Genomic DNA, 22,478 nt, shown 5'->3' on the forward strand with positions numbered 1-22,478 from the left:
GACTGGCTGAAATCCTCAGGACACCATGGAGCATTTTCTTCCCACGTTCACCTTCCTTCTCCTTGAGAGCCTCACACTCCTGCACCAAACAAGGGAGGAGGGGTGTCCCTTTCTGGAGAGTCTGAGGTGCATCCCCCTGCCAGGGAGGAACAAGAGCCGTGGATGTTTCTGGGACGGAGGCACGGAGAAGGAAGGGAGCTTTGGGACTCACAGGAATTCCCTTCAGCCCCGGCTGCAATTTCTGGAGGTGTCTGGGGGTCAGGCAGGGCCATGCCCTGGGCCTGGAGGTGCTGCAGCCCCGAGGGGCCATGGCTGAGCTCCTGCACTGGCCCCAGGCTGCGACAGAGCGGGGGCAGCAAGAGCAGCTGGGGAGTGCCCCAGTGAATGCTCTGCCAAAAGCTTTCCAGGAGCAAAAAGTGGAAACAGAGGTGCTGACAGGTGAGCAGGTGTGCCCCAGATGCTGGGAGCCCAGGGAGCAATGTGGTGGGGACATCAGCATTTCAAGGTTTTTTGGGATCAGGCAGTGAACTACTAGAACAACAACAACAACAAGTAGTATAAGCCCATTATACAATTGATTTTAATTATTTTTATTCTCACAAAAAAATGAAGGTTTTTTTGAGACTTTCCTCCACCTCCCTAAAATTACCTCCTTGGGCCCTGATGTTGCTGGAGCTTGGGTACCACATTGCTATGGAATAACAGCAGTATACAATCCCAAGCCCTTGGAAGAGCTCCAGCAGAAACCCTGGTTCTTTCTTGTCCTTGGCGTGGCACTAGAGGAGCCTTTGGCTCCAAGTCTTTGTTGGAATCCAAGGGGAAGGCGCACATGGAGACAATTGAGAGCAGCCTCTGAACAAGGAGACCTCCTGGGCCCTGGTTCAGCAAAGCACTTAAGGCTGGAGCCAAAAGAGCATTCAAGGGCCTCAAAGTGAAAGTGCAGCTCCGTGGAAGAGGGACCAAGCAGTTAATTGGCAGTACAGGGGAGGAAACAGCTCTGAGCTGCACCTCTCGGCCCTGGCTCCTCTTTCCCTGCGTCCGGAGCAGCAGGGCCCCAGCAGAGGCTCCCTCCTCTGCTCTCCCTGTCCATTGGGGCAGAGGGACAGCCCTGGCCTGTGGGGTGCACACCCCGTGTGGCTGAGCTGACTGAAGGCGTCTCATGGAGATTGCCTGGGAAGCCAAGCCGGGCTTTGCTCAGAGCCCAGCTTGTCTCTGAGCTGGGGTTCCCCCAGGCGCTGTGTCCCCCCTGGCCACACTCAGGGCTGGCTCCCACCGTGCTGTCCTGCCCTGGACCCTGCCCACAGCACCTGACAATGCTCCACAACTAATTACATAATTGAGCCTCGGAGTGCCAGGGCGGGTTTGCAGCTGGCCCAGGATCAGCTCACGCTCTGGGAGCAGACACAACATGTCATGCATGGCCTGCTCTGGCTCTCACAGCTTGGCTGAAATGCAAGTAGGCATGAAAAGCGTTTGGTTTAGCTATTCTATCACTAAAAGCTTTGTGCAGCATTTAATGCAGAAGCTCCCACCACAGCAATTGTTTGCCACAAACAATAACTCCTGTGGGGGAGTTTCTGTCAGCACCAGCCCAGCCCCAAGGGATGCAGGGGCAGGCAGGCTTTGGGCAGTGGCCAGCAGCAGCTCTGCAGCCCCAGTGCTCACCCAGCACGTGGACAGACAGGGCTGTGCCCAGGGCTGTGCTCCAGGAGGGGCTGCTGTCCCTGTCCCTCCCAGGAACTCTGGGGGCCTGCAGGGCACAGGGGCCTCTGGGCTGTTCCCTGGGCCACCATGGGCTCCCTTCTCCTGAGGCTTCTGGCTTTGGGTAAGGAGCAGCCTGGCCTGCCTCTGTGAGCAGAGAGCATCCCTGAGAGCCAGCTCTGCTGCGGGGTCCTGCCACGGGCTCCTGTGCCACAGGGTCCCTGTGCGGATCCCCACTGGACAGGGGCATCCTTGTGTGGGTTCCTCACTGGGGTGTCCCTGTGCGGGTTCCTCACTGGGGTGTCCCTGTGTAGGTCCCTCCCTGGGCAGGGGTGTCCATGTCTGGGCTCCTCCCTGGACAGGGGTGTCCTGTGCCCGAGGGCAGGCAGCCTGCACAGAGAGGGCTGTGTGAGGGTGTTGGGGCAGCTGCCAGGACCTAAGTCTCCTTGCGGACGGCAACTCGGACGTTGCTGCAGATCTTGGCGAGTGCCTCAAAGAGCGGGTCACAGAAGGTGTGGATGCACAGCGAGTAGATCCGGCTGACACACTGGATCTCGATCAGGTAGCTCTTGATGCAGGGCACCACGGCCCAGATGTGGCAGAAGGAGATGAGGGCGAAGAGGAAGCCCCAGAGGACGGCCAGGGGGATGCCCAGCAGGGCGGAGAGCAGGCGGTAGCACCAGTACTTGCTGACGGTGAAGGTGGTGTAGCTGCTTTTCCAGACGCCGTCGAAGCTGTAGGTTCCCACGGGCTCAGCTATCACATCCTCAAAATCCACCTGGGGCAGAGCAGAGGACACAGGAGAGGTCTGGGGGTCAGCAAAGGCCCTGATGTGAGCACGAGGGGAGAGCAGATCCCAAATGGAGGGGCCGGGGGAGAGTGGGGGCAGTGCTGGGGCAGGGACAGCCCTGCAGGGCTGGGAGAGGGCTCAGGGCTCTGTGGGCAGCACTGGCGGCTCAGCCCACGGCTGAGGCCCCGGCAGGGGGGTCACAGTCCCTGTGCCATCTCCTGAGCTGGGGAGTCAGGTGAGGCCAGGCAGGAGCCCCTGGAACAGGAGCTGTGAGTGGGAGTGTTGGCCGCAGAGGCAGCCAGAGCCCGTTCCTGCCCTTTTTTAGCATTCAGGGATGGGGCTGCCCACTCGGCAGGAAGGTGTTTGTGCTAATAAAGACCCAGCACCCTCTGGATTTATGGATTATTTATTCATACCCATAGGAAGAGGTGTTCAGTGCTGTCTGTCCATGTTCCTCCTGGGGAAGGGAGCTGGGGCTCAGCCCTGCCCTTGCCATCTGTGCCGGCACTCGAGTGTCTCTGAGTGACACACGCTCCCCAAAACTCCACACAGAGATCCCCTTGGGGTGTAACTCACTTCCAGGGAATATATGAGCTGAGCTATTTGTCTTGAAAACCAGCCCAGCCTCCCCTCCAGCAGCTGACGTGTCTGTACGTTCGTGTTAAATAACAATATTCATTCTGCTTTTGGAAGCACTTGGATCACAAATCACTCTGTGTCATCTTTAATTTCCTGGAGTGAGCAGAGGGTGCTGACAGAAGTATTGACAATGAGGAGACAGCAGCCCTGAGAGCTGGCCCTGAGGTGCCATCAGCAGCCCCCAGGAAACCCAGGTGTGCTGGGGACTAGCCCAGGTTAATGCCCAGCTGCCTGACGAGCTCATCGGGGACCAATTGATGGAGGGAGCAGTGGAATATAAAAGCAGAGGCTCTGCCCCGTTGTTCCTTCTGCTGCCACCACACTGGGAGTGGGCCTGGAGGAGCAGTGGAGGCTCAGGCTGAGTCTGGATCCCGCTGGAGGTGCTCAGGGAGCAGCACGTGCAGGTACTGTCCCTTTATAGAACCATGGAGCCCTTTGGGCTGGGAAAGCCTCACCCAGGGAGCCGTGCCCTGCTCTGGTGCCGTGCTTGGAGGGGTTTGTGACAGGCTCTGTGGGCAGTGCCACTTCTGTGGCATGACCCCAAATTCTGCTGCCGCTCTGTGGTGCTGGGGATGTTTACCCAGGGCCAGGTGAGCCCTTCCTCCAGTGGGGCCCTGCAGCTGCTGCTGCCCGTGCCTCCAGAGCCCTCCTGCTGCCGTGCCCTGCGTGCTGGGATGTGCCTGGGACAGAGCAGGGTGAGCTGTGCCCCTGCCTGGGCTGCCTCTGCCCTCCCTCCCCAGCCCTCCCGGGCTATTTTAAGGTGGAGGAATGCTGAGCTCTGAATGCTGAGCTCTGAATGCTGAGCTCTGAATGCTGCAGCAGCAGCGTGGCCATGGGAGTGGGTGAGCCTGGATTGGGGAAAGGCAGGGAGGGGCTGGGGAAAGGGGCTGGTGGGGCCCTGTGACGGCTGGGACACTGCTGGCACTGTTACCCAGGCGTGGCTGGTGGTGCTCCCAGGCTGGGGAGCCCCAAAGCGCTGCCTGCCCTGGGGTGAGCGGCCCTGCTGGTCCCTGCTGCCGTGGCAGATGGGGCTGCCCTGGCCTGGCACCTCCCCATGCCCCGGGCAGGGCTGTGGGATGAACTGCAGGGAGTGGCACGGGCGATGCTGAGGTGTCAGGGGCAGGTGTGGCTGTCAGGGATGACAGACAGCAGGGATGGCTGTCACTGTCACAGCTCATCCCATTTGACCACACCATGGTTATAGCTGGAATGGTGTTTTCATGCCCAAACTGAGGTTTGTGTTTCAGCAGCGCTGTCAAGGTCACAGCCTGTAACAAAGCCTGTGTGAGCAGCTCTGTGCCCGCTGTCCCTTCTGCTGTGACAGTCACAAACACGGTTTTAACAAAACCCTTCCACCTCCTCCTGTTCTCCCTTGGCTGGAATGATCTTTGCTAACAGAGACAAATTTTGTTTGCAGTTCTAAGGGAGTCTAGAGGAAGCCCAGGAGTTAGAATGGGAATTCCTCTTGGTCAGAAACAGGGGGAGGGAGCTGGGGGTGCTGCACCTCTGGGCTGCCCTGGGGAGAGCAATCTTTTACAAACACCTCAAACAATAGGCACTGACACTGGTGCCTTCAAGGCCAGCAGCCTTTCCCCAAAATCCCCTTAAACTGGCAATATTTAATTTCTGTGTTATTTTTGGCTGCCAGCTCGCTGGTGCAAAGGAAGGATCTCCATAAATTGTCAAGCCACAATGAAACTGGAGAGCCCATTCAAGGAACGGGAAATGCGGCATTAACTGGAGCCAGGCATGCGCCCAGCCAGCAGGGCTGTGCCCTCCCCAGCCCTGGGGACAGCCCTGCCGGGGCCGCACGGGCAGGGGCCGAGCGCGGCCGAGCACACCCCGAGGTGTGACCCCAAACGCCGACTGCTGCTGCTGGGGCGCGGCGTGGCACGGCCCTACCTTCACCACGTCCTCGTTGATGTGCTTGGGGTCTCTGTTGACCAGGTCGATCTCCTTGGTGTGCTGGTCCTTGATGATGATCCTCTCCTCCAGCTCCCCGTGCTCCTCGGCCATGGCTGGGTGGGACTGGGCAGCGCTGGGGGACAGCGACAGGGACAGGGAGGCGCTGGCCCCGCCCGCAGCAGCTGCCCGTGCCCCTGGCACTGCTCCAGGCTAAAATTAATGTCCTGGCTCCCGAGGCCGCCCTGAAGTGTCCCTTAAAGGGGCTTTCCTGGGCCAGCCCCTGTGCTGCCACCTCAGGGGGATGGCATGTGTGTGGGCGGCTGGTGGCCTCTGAGCGGGGCAGGGGTGGGCGTGCAGCCCCTCAGCCCAGCTGTGCTGGTGGGATTTTACCCTTGTGTGGAGAAACAATGCCCAAATTGGGGCAAAAGTCCTCAAAAGCCTAAAAGAAAGAGTTGTTTGTGAGTCTGTAAATGAAGCAGCTCGGGGATTCAGGAATTGTGTCTGTAAATATCACCTGGAGAAAGCTCCTTGTCCTGGGCTGGCCAGAGCTCCTCAGGGGCTGTTCAGAGGCCAGGAGAAGGCTTGTGGTGCCAGCCTGGGTTCCTCAGCTTCCACCTTCCACCCACAGAAACTCGAGGAAATCCAAGACCAAACCACAGAACCATACTGGTTGGAATATCTCCTCCAGGGATACTTGGTTAATATTTATTTAACCTGGGCTGTACTTTGCTAATCCTCCTCAGTGTCTCCTGCCTTTCTGATCTGAGGATTTGTTTAAAAGTGGCGGTTTTGTGAAAAAAGCCCTTTACAAGAAGGGGTAGCAAGGGGCCTGGCAGCTCCTGGGGGAGGGTGGAGGTGCCCCTGCAGAGCCCCCGAGCGGGGCTGGCACTGCAGGGCAGCCATTTTCGGCCCCGGCCCGGTTCAGGTGTCCCCGGCCCGGTTCAGGTGTCCCCGGCCCCGTTCAGGTGTCCCGGCCCCGGTGTCAGAGCGCACCGCGCACCCGCAGGTAGTGCAGGTCTCCGTCCCGCAGGCGGCAGAGGCACGGGAAGGTTCCGTGGCACTGTAGCTGCTATAAATAAATGCATTTCCGAGCACTTCCAGGCTGTGGACACGGTGTGAAAGCAGAGGGGCACACACACGGGGCAAGGGACACCAGCTCAGCGCTGCTCTGCTCCGTCTGCTGCACAGATCTGCCCTCAGAGGGATACCGGGGAAGGTTTTTTCACTGAAATCCACACCTTTCGTTGTGACTACATTTGTTAAGGTGCTGGTGAAACGTTTCCTCGGCAGGAGCAGGCAGTGAGCGCTGCCCCCGGCCTGAGCAGCCTCCTGGGTGCTCTCAGGGCAGCGCTGCTCGTGGAGCAGACTGGCAGGACTGGGCAGGTTGTAGGACTCAGGCTGGGGTCCTGGAAGCCTGCTACAAGTCAGATAAATAACCTGCTGCTAGGACCCAGCAAGCAAAATAGATTTACTTCTCTTGAGCAGAGAAGCACAAAGCAGAAATAAAGCACACTGAGATCAAAGCTCCTGTGGAAATGAGCAGACCAGAACTGCAGTGAAGGAATGGTAAAGAAGGAGAAATTGGGAGCATGGCTTTCCTCCCTGCTAGCACCACTGAGGGCTCCAGCCTGGCTGGGTTTGTGCGAGAGCCCTGGGTGAAGGTCCTACCTTGGGCAGTGTCCTGGCCCTGCGAGGGGCACGGGGCTCTTGTGTTTGGGTGGTCCCTCAGCCCTCCAGGACTGGTGGCACAGAGGCTGCTGAGGGCAGGGATGTGTTGGCATTAGCCCTGCAGAGGCAGCAGAAATCATGGCCGGCAAATATGAGTTTGAGCAGAAGCTCTGTCATGTTTAATATCAATTAAAATTAAATTTCACAGAGGAAGTACAGAAGAAGGGTGATTTATCATTCAAGCTGTTGTCCTAGTTTGTTTCTATACAAGGAGTCTTGCCCTTTAAAACAGAGAGAAAGTCTATGAATATCAGATTCCTGCCCCTGTGATACACAACCATCCATCTCTGCATCCTGGTCTCGCTGTAAGAGCTGGAGAGGAGCTGGGGATCCTGGTGGGATGCTGGGGACCCATGGGCCAGGGTCTGGGCTGTCCTTGTGGAAATGCTTCTTTATTTGTTCTTTTTTTTGAGTTCTTTATTTCCTGTGAAGCCCCACATTGTAGATCAGCTGTGACAGCCCTTGAGGCTGCATCTCATCCCATGGTCCACGATCAACAGCTCTTCCTTTTGTCTTCATCTGACCTATGAGCTTCTTTTTGCTCTGGGCACCTTTCTCATGGGTCACAGAGATGCCACGGGTACACCAGCTGCCATCAGCACCCCTGGTATGGGCTGTTGGTGCCTCAGGTGAGCTGAGAGGAGATGGAGCCCCACAGAGGCACCCAAGGGCAGTTTGATGGCACCTGGGTGCCACAGGACCCATCTGCAGCTGCCTCTCCTGTTGTGCAGCCCCTCAGGCAGGGGCTGAGCCCATTTCCTCTCCCACAGGACTTTCTGGCTCTGGGCTAAGCTGGTTCCAAAGGCTGGACAAATGTCTGTCCTGCTGGGTGTGGGGATGGAGCTGTGCTGGTGCTGAGGAGCTGCCACCCCTCTGGCTGGTGGTGCTGGGGGTCTCTCCAGCAGTGGGGTCTGACCAGCCCCAGCCAAGGCAGGTGCTTCACAGCCCTGCCCTGGGTACTGCCAGGGCTGCTCTGGCTGAATCCAGCTCTGGGCAGCTCCTGGGGTGTTGCTGCTCCTCTGCTGAAGGCGCAGGACAGCTCTGGAGAGGCCTCTTGCAGCTTGTGTTTGTGTCACCTCCTAATCTCAGCTCTTCTCTCTCACTGGCACTCTGAATTCCTCTGCATTTTCATTTTAAAATAGCCTCACTTGGCTTTTCCTTATCAAGAGACAGTCTTGCCTTGATTTATCCCTTGACATAACCAGCGGGGTATTCTGAGATAATCAGAGTTAACCAGTTGTGCTGCTGGTTAGAGCAGGGCTCCCAGCCTGCCTCTGGCTGTGGATTATCCTGGTGGTGTTTGTTTTCTCCTGAGTCCAGAGAGGCAGCAGTCAAATGATGCTTTCCCTGTCCCAGGTGCCAGGGGCAGTGCCAGGAGCCCAGCCATGGCTCAGGGAAGGCTCCTACCCAGCTGCACTGGGTGTAGAGGGAAACCAGGTGGTTAAAAGTGTCTCAGTGAGGAGGGAATGAGCACAAACAGCGTTTTGTAGTGCAGGTTTAAGGTCAGGAGGGAAGGGAGCCTGTGTGCCCTGCGTGCCCTGCCCCATGGCTGAGATGCACAAAGGGGTTGGACATTCCTTGGCTGTGGCACAGCCAGGAGGCTCCAAATGCCTGCAAATACAATCCTTTCAAGCCCTGCAGCAGGATGAGTCTCCTGACAGCCCAGCACAGAACAGAGATCCTATTTCTAGCGCCGGGAGCTTTGCATGTGGAGCTTTCAGCTGCTCTTCCCCATCCTGCTCTCCCTGAGCTGCTGTGGCTCTCTTCTCTGTGGCACTGCCTGTCAAAGCTGAGTGCTGGGCTGGGCTCAGGCTCCAGTGAGGCTGCCGAGCACCTTCCCTTCCCAAAGAGCAGCTGTGGCCATGGCAGATGGCCAGGCTGTGTCTGTGGCACTGGTGGTGGGCTGGGGGTCCCTGAGGGCAGCACTGGCCCCAGCGTGCCAGCTGGGTTACTTTACCCAGAGGCAAAGCTGACAAGTTTGTGAGCACCTAGGATCCCAGCTTGGCACGCTGACAGCTGCTGGAAACCAGGGCTGCAGGCACCAAGTAAATACAGCAACAGTGCGAGAGCTGCCTGTGCCCTCCATCATAGGGGGTGTCCCGGAGCCCTGGGTGGGATGGGCGGCTGCAGGGGCTGCCCTGGGAGGGGAACGGAGCAGCTGCAGGGGCTGATCTGTGGGGAACGGAGCCCATCAGGGGCTGCCCTGGGAGGGGAACGGAGCCCAGCAGGGGCTGCTCTGGGAGGGGAACGGAGCCCATCAGGGGCTGCTCTGGGAGGGGAACGGAGCCCATCAGGGGCTGCTCTGGGAGGGGAATGGAGCCCATCAGGGGCTGCTCTGGGAGGGGAACGGAGCCCATCAGGGGCTGCCCTGGGGGTAACGGAGCCCAGCAGAGGCTGCTCTGGGAGGGGAATGGAGCCCATCAGGGGCTGCTCTGGGAGGGGAACGGAGCCCATCAGGGGCTGCCCTGGGGGTAACGGAGCCCATCAGGGGCTGCTCTGGGAGGGGAATGGAGCCCATCAGGGGCTGCTCTGGGAGGGGAACGGAGCCCATCAGGGGCTGCCCTGGGGGTAACGGAGCCCAGCAGAGGCTGCTCTGGGAGGGGAATGGAGCCCAGCAGGGGCTGCCCTGACTCACTGCAGTTCCCTGCTCCCTGCGGGAGGCTGTGCAGGGGGGCCGAGCCCAGCTGAGCCGAGCCCGGCTGAGCCAAGCCCAGGGCCATGCCTGGCTGAGCCGAGCCCGGCTGGGTTGCCCTGGCCTGGGGTGTGCCGCCTTCCCTGGGGATGCTGAGCAGAGGGGGATGCCTTGGCTCCAGCTGGGTTCTTCTCCCCTTTCTGCCTTGGCTCCCCCCGTCCAGAGGCCGTTCCCACTCCCAACAATGACCAATACCAAGAGGAAGCATTACCTCCACTTTTTTTTTTTTTTTCCCCCTTCTAGACTTTATTTATTGAAAGCAAACAAACCACGTGTCTTGGGCAAATATTATGACATTTCATTATTCACACTTGGTGTGATAAGTGAGCTGGTTTAGGGGCTGTGGTTGATGATTTATTTGGTTTGGATGTGGATATAAATCCAGGCTGTGGAGGAAGCACTGTAACTCTGCAGGAATGCGGATGCTCTCATGCCCATTGGAGCATGGCCAGTACCCAGGACCTAATTTGTGGTGTTTTAATGCAAACAGGGCACACAAACCCATTTGTAATGTTGTAGGAACCAGGTGATTTCAGCAGTGTCCAAGAAGATCTGAGTAGTGGATGGTGCCTACTGGCTTATTAGATGGAGAAGGGAAATTCAATTTAATATATGTATTTATTTAGTGTATAAAATTACTGATTGCTCTGTGCAGGATAAAAGGGAGAAATAGAATAAATACTGTTTATTTTGTCCCATTGCCTTTACCTTGCAGACAGGCTTTGGGGTTTCAGCTGGGACTTCCCATGTCCACACAATGAACATCCATGGCAGTGGCACAGGAGGCTGCCCCTGGGGCCTGGCTGGGGTGGTGGCAGTGACAATCCCAGTGTCTCTGGGGGCTGCCTGTGTGGGCACAGCCCTCTGGGCTGCTCTCCGTGCATGGGTGCCTCTCTGGGATCAGGGCAGGACATGGCTGTGCCCAGGCCTGGCACAACTCCTCCTCCTGTGCCTTCTGTCTGTGCCTCAGATGGAATTTGGCTCCCTGGGGTCTCTGGGGTGGGTAGAACTGCTCTGTATGGCAGGCTGTGTTCCAGGAGATAAAATGCTTTAGCTGCAAGGCAAATGCTCTGGCTGCTGAGGGCTGGGAAAACCAACAGGTTTTGGTCCCCTTTGAGCACAGCAGAGCCAGAGCTGGGGCTGGTCCTGCTGGGGTGAAGCTGCTCAGTGACCCCATGGGGCTGGGCCCTGCTGGGAGCCTGTTCCAGGTCTGTGCTGGGGCTTTCCAGGAGTTAACACTGAACTGTTTGTATTTTTATGGGTACTGCTCACTGGGACTATTTATGGCAGAATGAAGGGAATTAATATTCATAACTTGCCCTGACTGTGCTCTGTAAATCAACAGTGGCTGTCACAGTGGGCCCTCGCTCCAGCCACAGCGTGGCAGAGGCTCAGATGTGGCTGGACAGTCTTGGTGCACAAGCTAAAGCTTTTTGAAAGACCCCTGCCTCTGCCAAGCCCGTCTGGGTGGCTGCACCTGGTGGTGAGGGTGAGCTCACCCCGTGGGCAGGAACCGATGGGCAGGAGGGTTCTGGGCTCTCCAGAGCACACCTGGACCTGCCCCAGGACCTCCCAGCCCTGCAGAGGGGCTGTGCAGCCTGGGCTGGGGGCTGGGGAACGTGCTGGGATGGGCACTGTGCCAGGGGATGGCACTGCAGCATGGGGACGGGGGGCTGGAAATGCCACCAAGGCCCTGTCTGAACCGTGACAGGGCTGAGCCCTCTGAGGTGGCACTGCAGGATGGGGACAGAGGGGCTGGAAATGCCACCAAGGCCCTGCCTTCCCTGGCAGAGCTGAGCCCTCTGAGGTGGCACTGCACCATAGGGACAGAGGGGCTGGAAATGCCACCAAGGCCCTGCCCAGTTGTGACAGGGCTGAGCTCTCTGAGGTGGCACTGCAGCACAGGGACAGGGAGGGCTGGAAATGCCACCAAGGCCCTGCCTGAGCTGTAGCAGGGCTGGGCCCTCTGAGGTGGCACTGAAGGATGGGGACAGAGAGGGCTGGAAATGCCACCAAGGCCCTGCCTGCACTGTGACAGGGCTGAGCCCTCTGAGGTGGCACTGCAGGATGGGGACAGGGGGGCTGAAATGCCACCAAGGCCCTGCCCAGCCTGGCAGGCTGAGCTCTCTGAGGTGGCACTGCAGCACAGGGACAGGGAGGGCTGGAAATGCCACCAAGGCCCTGCCTGCCCTGGCAGGCTGAGCCCTCTGAGGCGCCAGGGCAGGGGCCAGGGGAGGCAGAGGCGTGGAAGAGCCCCCTGCACGCTGCTCGGGGTGGGTGTAAGCAGGAGCTGAGTGTGCAGCACAGCTGTGGCTTCCTGGGGATGGCCAAGACAAGAGGGGACAGCTGGATGTATCCCTTGCTCTGGGGCTGGAGAGCCCCATGGCCCCATCTGCACCCAGAGAGGGGGGACAGGCCCTGGGGGCTGCCAGAGGAACTGGCTGAGCCACCCTCAACTCAGGGGAAAGGATGGCCATAAAAGGAATAAGAAAATTAATTGTTAATGGTATAATAGATGGAGGAGAAAAATAGAAGAGGGTCAGCAAGATCCTAGCTATGTCAGAATCAAAAGGGATTATGTTTGTATGTGTAATCCCTCACTGGAACTGGATTCCATATGTGGAAGAAAAACAATGCTGCTTTTCTGCTTCCACACACTATTTCTGGTGCTCTCTAAAGCCATGGCCCGAGACTCGATGGTATTTCATGAAGAACCTGCTCAGCCTTCAGGGCAAGCAGTGCCAGAGTCCAGAAATATGGACTCTGCAAGAACCACGTGATTGAACAAATGTTATTCTTTCCCTTGTTTTTATTATGAGAAACAGCATTTGGCAAGCAAGCTCCATCACTTTGAAGGCTGACATCCTCCATCATTTGAGCCCTACCTCTTAGATATGGAGAGGGGAAGTTCCCATCCCTGAGGGGAAGCCAAGAGTGCTGGGGGCCCTGAGCACAGCCAGGGAGGAGGGGAGAGCCTGAGGGGCTGTGCCCAGCCCACCTGTCCCACGGAGATGTTGGTGTGGCCCTGCACTGGGTTCAGTGGCCCAGCCTGGCCCTGCAGGGCACACCTGAGGGGTGCAGGGGGTGCAGGGTCACATCCTCCCTGACCTGCCCCTCCCGAGGAGCTGCCAGCAGGAGGGAATGGTGAGTTCAACCAGCCCTGTCCCAGTGATGAGGAGTAGCCTGAAGCCCTACTGTGATTGCTGATTTGGAGCCCTTTCCTGGGAAAAAACAAAATGATTTGTCCTCAGGACATGGTGGTTATAAGCAAAGGGCAACGTTTTCCAACATTCTTTTCCCAGAGAAATATAAATACATGTGAATTTTTTGTGTGCTCGTGCCTGGTTTGACACGATCCTGGCTGCAAATGCCCTTTCCCCACTGAACCTGAGCAATCAAACAGCCCAGACTGACATTTTCCACTCGATTTTCCCCAATGCTGCTGTGTGAATGCTCTGAGGACGGAGGGCTTTGTTTGCACATCTGTCAGCAGCTCCAGCTTTGCTGTGGCTCCTGGGCAGCCTGACAGGGTCTGCTGAGAGTCCTTTGCTCCTTGGGTTTCCCTCGGGTGTTTCCACCCTGCCCTCCGTCTCTGTGACTAAAACAAGGCCCTTTGTGAGCTCCCTGCTGCTGGATGTGTCCAGCAGCCCAGAGCCAGCCTGGGCAGTGCCAGCTCCCTGCTGGGAGCCCACATCACACATCTGCAGCTGGCTCCAGTCTGCAGCTCCAGCCGCTGCAGCCAAGGCAGGTCCCACTGGCTCTGGGCTGCTTTGGATTCACCCTTTCACTGCCATGGCTTTGGAAGTCTCTTGTCATGGTTTGTGTCAGTTAAATGGCTGGGAAGTGAAAATGAGAGTGGCCCTCAGGTGCTCTGAGCCCCGTGCCTGCTGGAGCTGCTGCAGGAGCTCCTGGTTGGCTCTGCTGGGTTCTGCCTGCAGAAACTCACAGCAAAGGATCTACCCTGGGAATGCCAGGAGGTGAGGAGGGAAAGGGGCTCACCTGGGCTGGGCTGGGCCGTGCTTACAGCAGAATGGTGATGGAAAGCACAGAATGGTTTGGGTTGGAGGAGGCCTCAAGGATCACCCAGTTCAGCCCCTGCCATGGGCAGGGACCCCTTCCAGCAGAGACCCTTGTCCCAGACCCCACCAGCCGGGGGCTCCTCCAGGGATGGCCCATCCCAGCTCAGCTGGACCCGCCTCGGGTTTGCTCTGCAAGCCTGGGCTGCCACAATTGACTTCATTCCTTTAGGAAGAACGTTTTGGGGTGTGCAGAAGCCCATAGAGCTGGGGTCACTGCTCCTGGGGGGTGGCTGAGATGAGCAGGGGCTGGCACTGGGACTGAGCTTGGGCTGAAAAGAGCCCGGCTCGGGTCTGCAGCTGGGACAGCTCGTGGGGCTTGAGGTGAGGCTCAAAAGGAATCTGAGCTGCCAAAAGCAGAGCAGGGTGTTTGAAAACACAGCCCTCAGCTTTCCCAGTTGCTGTGGAACCACACTGAGTCCGTGTTCATCAACAGGCCAAGGCTCCTTTTATAGTAAAAGCAAATATTGGAAGGACTTGGGGCCAAATGGCACTTTTTGTCAGTCTGCATTGCTGGTGTGATTCCCAGAGCTCTGAGCCCTCAAATCCTGGCCCCAGGAGGCAGAAGGGATGGTGGCTGGCGCCTTTGGAGCCAGGCTGTGGCACCACCAAGCCCCAGGGTCTGGAGCAATCTCACCTTCCTTGTGGCTGTCCCATGGACACGGCACCTCTTCCTTTCAAATGTCCTCAATGAGCTTCATATCCCAAAGGGCTGATGCTGCTTGCAGGGTTATATCCCTCCTTAAACTAATGGCTGGGCATCTTCTGCTTGCTGTGGAACACAGAGGAGGAGGGAAGACAGATGTAAGCACTTCTGGCTTTACTTTATACAGCTTAAATGCAGCGGTGGCTGGAGCAGGAGTCTAGAAAATCTCTTTGTGCATGTGCAGAGTAAGGGCTGGGAGTTTAAACTTTATTCTGTGTAGAACTCTGTGAAATTACATTAAAAATAGTTTTGTATAGAACCTTTAAAGTAGGTGAAAGAAATGCTTCATAGAGGTGGCTGGAGAACAGATCTGCTCCTGGGAGCTTTGGGTAAAAAATGTACGTTGCAACCAATATGCCAGCCTTGAATATTTTATCAAAATGGAGTTTTTTAACTACACTTCTGATTTGGATCAACGGAGTATGGAAGACTGTAGGAGCTGGACGAGGATTTTGATGCTGCTAAAGCAGGCAGTGGAGGGAGATGCTGTCGGTGCTGTTCTGCTGTCTCACAGCACCATCTAGTGAGGGCTGCCCGAGGAAGAGCTTGTCTGTTCATCAGGAGGGGCTTTACCAGGCAAGGATTTGCCTCTGTTCAGCAGGAGGGGCTTTACCAGGCAAGGACTTTGTTCAACAGGAGGGGCCAGGCAAGGATTTGTCTCTGTTCAACAGGAGGGGCTTTACCAGGGGCTTTGGGAGAGGTGTCTGGGATGTGTGTGTGGGATCAGAAGTGTCCAGGGCAGGGCATCCCTGGGCTCCTCAGGGCTGCAGAGGCACTGCCAGGGGTGCCCTCCCCTCTCTCCTGCCCTGTCAGGTGCCCCTTGGCTCACCAGTGGCAGTTTGTCACTTTGGGGGTGTCTCCTGGGCTTTCTCCTCTGAGCCCCTCTCCCACACCTGGCTTTTGGCAATATCCTCAAATTCCAGCTGCAAATGCCAGAGCACACGTTTGTTTTAACCTCACTGGACTGTTATTTGCAGTTCTGTATTTCTGGGGAAAGTTTCTGCTCCGTGTGCCTGTTCTGCCAGAGTTATTTTTACTCATTAGAACAAGCAGTTATTGGTGCACTTTTATGTTTATTGCTTCTTTCCTTCATGGCTCAATGATAAGAAAAGATAACTCTGGCCCTGGCTTGAAGCTCTGCTGTTCTGCTTGGACTAATAATGGTATTTTAAAGGCTCCAGATAAAGGATTAGCACTTGCTTTTGGCAAAGAGCTGCTTTTACTGCTTGAAATAGTCTGGACTGTGCATTTTATATGGGCAAGTGCCATTAAAAATTATTTGTACCCACCCAAAGGAACAAACCCCAACTATTTGTACTCCTGGGATAAGTCATCAGAAGTGTAGTGCTAGGACAAGGAGTAATGTGCTCAGGCTGAAAGAGGGGAAATTTGGAGACATTGGAGAGAAACTCTTGCCAGTCTGTGGCTGCATGGTGAAGGCACCTCAGAGGAGTCAGGAGTGCAGCTGGGCTCTTGTGGGGTTTGGGCAGCCTGGTGCCCCTTTGGGTGGCAGGCACTGAGATGGAAAGATAACCCAGCCCTGTCACTGGGCAGGTTTAGTGCTGATGGCTGGGCAGTGTTGGACGTGCCTGAGGCTCTGTCATGTGAGGGGCTCTGAGGTGTTGGTAAGGGCGACTATCAGCCAGATTCACGCTGAAAGTGCTTCTCCCGTGTCTGTAAATATTGTTTTAGGGAGCTGTCCATCTGCAGCCAGCCCAGCGTTGGGTTTCCAAGCATCCAGAGAGGTCAGGCCGGGTTCTTTTCAGTGCTGTGTTTGGATGAGAAGGTGTTTGTCAGCTGTTCACAGGGGTGGGGGTCAGTGCCACCGGGGGTGACATCTGGCACAGGAAAGGGCTCGGCAGAGGGGCCAGGGAGAGGTGGCAGCACCTTGTCCCCTTGTCCTGCTGGGTGTGAGTGGCTCCTGCCTGCTCTGGGATGCTCCTCTGGGCAGCACGTTTGGAACAACGTGACCCAGGGAACCCCAGGGTCTCGTTTCAGCTGTTATATCACAAATCCTTTATTTTTATGGCACAGCTGAATGGATTTCAGGTTTCAGGAGCCATACTGGGCAGGTTCATCCTGTCCCAGGAGAGCTGCCCGAGCTCTCCCAGCCCTGGCAGCAGTGCCATGGGACTCCCTGGGTGCAGGACCGGGAGAAAGTGCCCATGTTGGAGCAGGGCAGGGCTGGTTCTGAGCAGGAGCAGCGTTGGCTTGGTCTGACAGCCCCAGCGCTGCCTGGCCACCTGTGCCAATCCCCAGTCCCTTGGGTTAGTGCTGCCAAGCACAACAAATTATCCTATTCCACAGAGTCCAGATTGTCCTTTGCTGCTGGTTTGGGGGGTTTTGATGGCTTTTTCCAGTGAAAGGGAAAAGATCGGGCACACTGCCATCGGTTTCCAGCAGGTCCTTTTGCACAGCTTTGTGCTCCTTTGTGCCACGCTATCCACACGCACTTAAGGTGTGAACACTCCCGAGCACTCACCCTTTCGAGCTCTTTAGTGTCATTCCCGGCAGTTTTAACTGTGCTTTTTACACATCTCAGAGCACAAAAATAGAGGAGAAGCACTTTCCGAAAGTGTCTCCAGCAAACCAGGAGCGGCAGCAGCAGCGAGCCCCTGGCAGTGCCATGTGGATGCCACGCTGACGAGTCTCTGCTGGTTTTGTGTGGTTGCACTTCTTGACCGAGCTATTCATGAGCTGTGTTTTTGAGTAATTGTTAAAAAGAGCCTTTTCCAGAACCAAACTCTCTCTCAGCAAGTGCCGGTGGTCGTGCAGCCGGTGTGTGGGGAAGGGGAGGAAAGGGCTGGCCCAGGGCTGTGACCTGAATGTGTCACACATTGCCGAGCCCAGGGACCCCAGAGCGTGTGGGACCTCAGCCCTTCCAGCTCAAACCAGATTCCCTTTGTCTGTGAACTAATTCTCAAACGGCCTGAGACGGTCTCCCCACCGCTGGGGGATGATGCTCCTGTTTGGTCTGGGCATGACTGAATCCATCTCACTGATTTACTTTTCACTGGAAGCTCCTGCTCCTTGCTCACCAGCCCTCGGGAACCTGTGCTTCTCCAGCTCAGAACAGCCTCTCCTGCACGAGGGATGTGACATTTCCAGTGGAGCCTGTGGGGTTTTATTTTCATAGGAAGAAATAATGGAGCGATTAATTTTGCTGCCCCTGCTCTCGGAAGCAAAGTGCAATAAATCAGCAGGTGGATGACACCCCGAGTCTCCCTGTGCTGTCAGACCGGGTGCTGTGGCCAGGCTGGCATTTTCTGGCTCCTCTCTGTGCTCTTTTCTTGCCTGGATGGAATTTTTTTAATCTGCTGCAGTATGAAGGTCACTTTCATAGGCTGAATAACATCAGGGAGTTTGGGCATCGGGAGGACTGATTGTTCCCAGTGGCTATTTTTAGAGTGATACCTGAGGAAACAAACAGCCCTTGTCCCACGAGCAGAATGAAAATCAGCTGGAAGCTTGAAGGAAAAGGCCATGGAGCCGGGGCCCTGCCCCTCACCTCCAGGGTCTCCTGGCTCACAGGTGTGTGCAGGGCTGAGCTCAGCAGCCTCCCCCTGCCTGCAGGCACAGGCTGGGGCTGGGAGAGCTCCCGGAGCCTTTCCGTGCCCGGTGCTCAGTGCAGTCCGACTGGGGCTCTGCCCTGTCCATCCCAGCACTGCTCCGGGTGCGGGGCCAGCGCTGATGTCCCCGGTCACCCTCAGCCCTCCCGGGCTTGTGGTGGCCGCTGCAGGGCCCTGCAGGGCTCTGCCACCCACACCGGGGGTCAGTGTTGCTCCACGGCAGCGCAGCAGGGACGGGACACCGGGCAGGGACAGCGAGCCCAGCCCTGGGCGGTGGTGGCCCCGGGCACCCGTGTGCTCCCTGCGGGCACCGCCCGCCGCTCCTCGGTCACCGCTGGGCTGGACGGGCCCTGGCCGGAGCCGGGATGGCCCCTGTGCCCCTGGCATGGCCAGGGGACGGTGAGCAATGGGCTGGGCAGGGGTGACTGCAGGGCACTGTCCTGCAGTGGCGCTGTCAGCTCGGGCACGGCCCTGTCCTGCAGTGGCCCTGTCCTGCAGTGGCTCTGTCCTGCTTGGGCAGGGCACTGTCCTGCAATGGCACTGGCAGCTCGGGCAGGGCCCTGTCCTGCCGTGGCCCTGTCCTGCCGTGGCCCTGTCCTGCTCGGGCAGGGCCCTGTCCTGCAGTGGCCCTGTCCTGCAGTGGCACTGGCAGCTCGGGCAGGGCCCTGTCCTGCTGTGGCCCTGTCCTGCAGTGGCGCTCTCCTGCTCGGGCAGGGCACTGTCCTGCAGTGGCACTGGCAGCTTGGGCAGGGCCCTGTCCTGCAGTGGCACTGGCAGCTCGGGCAGGGCCCTGTCCTGCAGTGGCCCTGTCCTGCTTGGGCAGGGCCCTGTCCTGCAGTGGCACTGGCAGCTCAGGCAGGGCCCTGTCCTGCAGTGGCCCTGTCCTGCAGTGGCACTGGCAGCTCGGGCAGGGCCCTGTCCTGCAGTGGCACTGGCAGCTCAGGCAGGGCCCTGTCCTGCAGTGGCGCTCTCCTGCTCGGGCAGGGCCCTGTCCTGCAGTGGCACTGGCAGCTCGGGCAGGGCCCTCTCCTGCAGTGGCACTGTCCTGCAGTGGCACTGGCAGCTCGGGCAGGGCCCTCTCCTGCAGTGGCCCTGTCCTGCAGTGGCCCTGTCCTGCAGTGGCGCTCTCCTGCTCGGGCAGGGCACTGCTGCAGCTGCACTCTGGTGGTGGCAGCAGCTGCCCAGCCGGGAGGTGCCAGGTGAGGAGGCCAGTGCCACAGGACACCTGTCAGTCCCATGGCACATACACCAGCCCTGTGGCACACATGCCAGTGCCATGACCCTCCCTCCTGCCTGCTGCACGTGTGTGCCCAGCTCCCAGCTCCCGTGCCCTGGGCTGCTGCTCCTGCAGACAGATGTTTTGGGAAGGGATTGGCTGTGACACCTGCCTGTGCCTCTCCCTGCTGGGGATGTCACCGAGCCCTCGGGCACCTGGGGAGCTGCCCCGAGCAAAGGGGTGAGCCCTGGCACCAGCCCCCCAGCTCCTTGGGGTGGCGATGGGCACCTCACCGCAGTTCTCATTTTCTGGCTTTTTCCTCCTTATGTGCCAGGTAAAATAGTCAGAGATCTCTTCTTCCTGTTGCTTTCTTCCTCTGTAATTTGATGGCAACTCTTCCCACAGCCTTATCCAGAAGCAGTGCCGGATAATCTTTCCGCTTTCAAAGGAAATTCCTTTTCCCACATTAGCAGAACATTTGTTTGTGTGACAGTTCCCATTTAGCTTTTGACAAGCTCGGTAGCTGGTCAATTTATTTTACCTTTTAAGTGAAATAATTAATAAAGGGAAAAAATTGCTTTATTTTCCCAGCCCTACAGAGACATTCGCCTTTGTGAAATAATTTTATTTATGACTCCTTTAATGGTTTTGCAGCACAATTTTATGGCTTTGGATTGTGTCCCATTAGGAGCAGGATTTTGCCACTGAATTTAGAGGCAGGAAGTGTGCATGTGCATAATGTGAGATATCCCAGATCCCCGGCAGCTCCTGCTGTGGAAGTCCCATTTGTGTCCCAGTCCCGGTACAGGAGGTGCCAGGGGCAGCCTGAGTGCTCCTGTTCCTCCAGCCTGGGTTCCTGCCTGTCTGCTCCTGTTCCTGTTCCTGCAGCCTGGGTTCCTGCCTGTCTGCTCCTGTTCCTGTTCCTCCAGCCTGGGTTCCTGCCTGTCTGCTCCTGTTCCTGTTTCTGCAGCCTGGGTTCCTGCCTATCTGCTCCTGTTCCTCCAGCTCCAGTTCCTGCCTGTCTGTTCCTGTTCCTCCAGCTCCAGTTCCTGCCTGTCTGTTCCTGTTCCTGCAGCCTGGGTTCCTGCCTGTCTGCTCCTGTTCCTGCAGCCTGGGTTCCTGCCTGTCTGCTCCTGTTCCTGGGTTCCTGCCTGTCTGTTCCTGTTCCTGCAGCCTGGGTTCCTGCCTGTCTGTTCCTGTTCCTCCAGCCTGGGTTCCTGCCTGTCTGCTCCTGTTCCTGGGTTCCTGCCTGTCTGCTCCTGTTCCTGGGTTCCTGCCTGTCTGCTCCTGTTCCTGTTCCTGCAGCCTGGGTTCCTGCCTATCTGCTCCTGTTCCTCCAGCCTGGGTTCCTGCCTGTCTGCTCCTGTTCCTGTTCCTCCAGCCTGGGTTCCTGCCTATCTGCTCCTGTTCCTGTTCCTGCAGCCTGGGTTCCTGCCTGTCTGTTCCTGTTCCTCCAGCCTGGGTTCCTGCCTGTCTGCTCCTGTTCCTGGGTTCCTGCCTGTCTGTTCCTGTTCCTGCAGCCTGGGTTCCTGCCTATCTGCTCCTGTTCCTGTTCCTCCAGCCTGGGTTCCTGCCTGTCTGCTCCTGTTCCTGGGTTCCTGCCTGTCTGCTCCTGTTCCTGTTCCTGCAGCCTGGGTTCCTGCCTGTCTGTTCCTGTTCCTGCAGCCTGGGTTCCTGCCTGTCTGTTCCTGTTCCTCCAGCCTGGGTTCCTGCCTGTCTGTTCCTGTTCCTCCAGCCTGGGTTCCTGCCTGTCTGCTCCTGTTCCTGTTCCTCCAGCCTGGGTTCCTGCCTATCTGCTCCTGTTCCTGTTCCTCCAGCCTGGGTTCCTGCCTATCTGCTCCTGTTCCTGTTCCTCCAGCCTGGGTTCCTGCCTATCTGCTCCTGTTCCTGTTCCTCCAGCCTGGGTTCCTGCCTATCTGCTCCTGTTCCTGTTCCTGCAGCCTGGGTTCCTGCCTGTCTGTTCCTGTTCCTCCAGCCTGGGTTCCTGCCTGTCTGTTCCTGTTCCTCCAGCCTGGGTTCCTGCCTGTCTGTTCCTGTTCCTGCAGCCTGGGTTCCTGCCTGTCTGTTCCTGTTCCTGCAGCCTGGGTTCCTGCCTGTCTGCTCCTGTTCCTGCAGCCTGGGTTCCTGCCTGTCTGCTCCTGTTCCTCCAGCTCGGGTTCCCTGCTCTCGGTACGAGCTCTGGGCAGCTGCAGGTGCCCGCAGGTCCCCTTGCCCTCATCTCCATCCCCCTGCTCTCTCCTGTTCCCGGCTGCTGCTCCGGGTCCCGCAGGGACTTGGGACAGGAGCAGAACTTTCCTTGGGATGGTGGGAATGAGGGCTGGGCCAGGATGGGCAGGGCTGGACAGAGCTGGGTTTAGCTGGGCATTGCTCCCCAGGCAGGGGTGCCCAGGCTGGGCTGGACGTGTTAGCATTCAAAAACACATAATCACATAAGCCATTATATGCGGTGCTTTTTATTCAAGGGCTCTGGGAATCGGGGTAGTTTCCACCCAAATCTGATTCTGACCATACATTCGAGGTGAACGTGTTTTATACTCTATCGGTCTATAACTTTCATGTTAATTATTAAACTTATATTGTTCTATTGTATACATAGATTTCAGTCAAGCATGGCTTCTCATGGTTCCCCCTTAAATTTCTAACATAGTTTCTCATGATTCTTCTTATGATTATACAATAATTATATTTAGTTACTAAATAATCATCATATCTAACAATGATATCATTTATCACACTGCTTACGCAGGTGCAGTGATCTGAGAAAACACAAAGCCCAACATTTTCAAGGTCTATCTTTCACATTTTCCAGGGCTCCACTATCAGAGGGACCCTCGGGGTGCAGCCGCAGCCCCGGGGCCGCTCCCCCGCCGGCTCCGCAGCGCTCGGAGCTTTCACGGCCAGCGCAGCCGGGAGAGTTATTACCGCCCTCTGCTTTATCCAAACAATGATCTTTAAGGCAGGAAAAAAAAGAGAAGAGACTGTTCTAAAACCGCTTTGTTTATGCGGCTCCATTAAGTTTGGAATAACAGAGATGGTATCGCGTAACCGAGGCAGTCACTCTAAAGCATGAATCCGCTGGGGCTAATGATGGCTTGAAGAGCCTCAATGAATCAGTGGCTAACTGCTGCTCACCCCGGCTGCCCTGGGGATGCTCCTGCATCCTCCAGAGCACGGGCATCCACCCCTTCAGCGGGCACTGCGCTCCTGCAGGGAGCGAGACTGTTCTCCACCAGATGTGCACGGACATTCCTTGACTAATCCCCCATTCAGAGTTACATTCGAGGCTGGCACGAGTCGCTTGTTTCCCCTGTAAATGCGTTGCAACCCTCTCGGCAGGGCCGGGGATGAGGATGAGCGGTGAACGTGCCACCGCTGCACTCACAGAGCGAGGGAATCGCCGCGGCTCCGCAGAGCTCCGGGGCACGCAGGGCTCCAGTCCCGTGTGAAATGCCGGGT

At 57.3% G+C, this 22,478-nt stretch overlaps 1 protein-coding gene across 1 annotated transcript; it reads right to left on the reverse strand.

Annotated features, from left to right (window-relative positions):
- Window positions 1-2,137: 2,137 nt before the first annotated feature.
- CAV3 (caveolin 3) lies at window positions 2,138-5,146 on the reverse strand. The gene is made up of 2 exons (XM_071439204.1): window positions 5,033-5,146; window positions 2,138-2,479 (listed from the first exon to the last, which is right to left on the reverse strand). Exons 1-2 carry the CDS (start codon window positions 5,144-5,146, stop codon window positions 2,138-2,140), a joined length of 456 nt encoding a protein of 151 aa, XP_071295305.1.
- Window positions 5,147-22,478: the final 17,332 nt, after the last annotated feature.

Source organism: Agelaius tricolor, unplaced genomic scaffold (genome assembly GCF_023055355.1).
Source record: "Agelaius tricolor isolate 1412-34295 unplaced genomic scaffold, bAgeTri1.0.p SCAF_14, whole genome shotgun sequence".
NCBI classification, from domain to species: Eukaryota; Metazoa; Chordata; class Aves; order Passeriformes; family Icteridae; genus Agelaius; species Agelaius tricolor.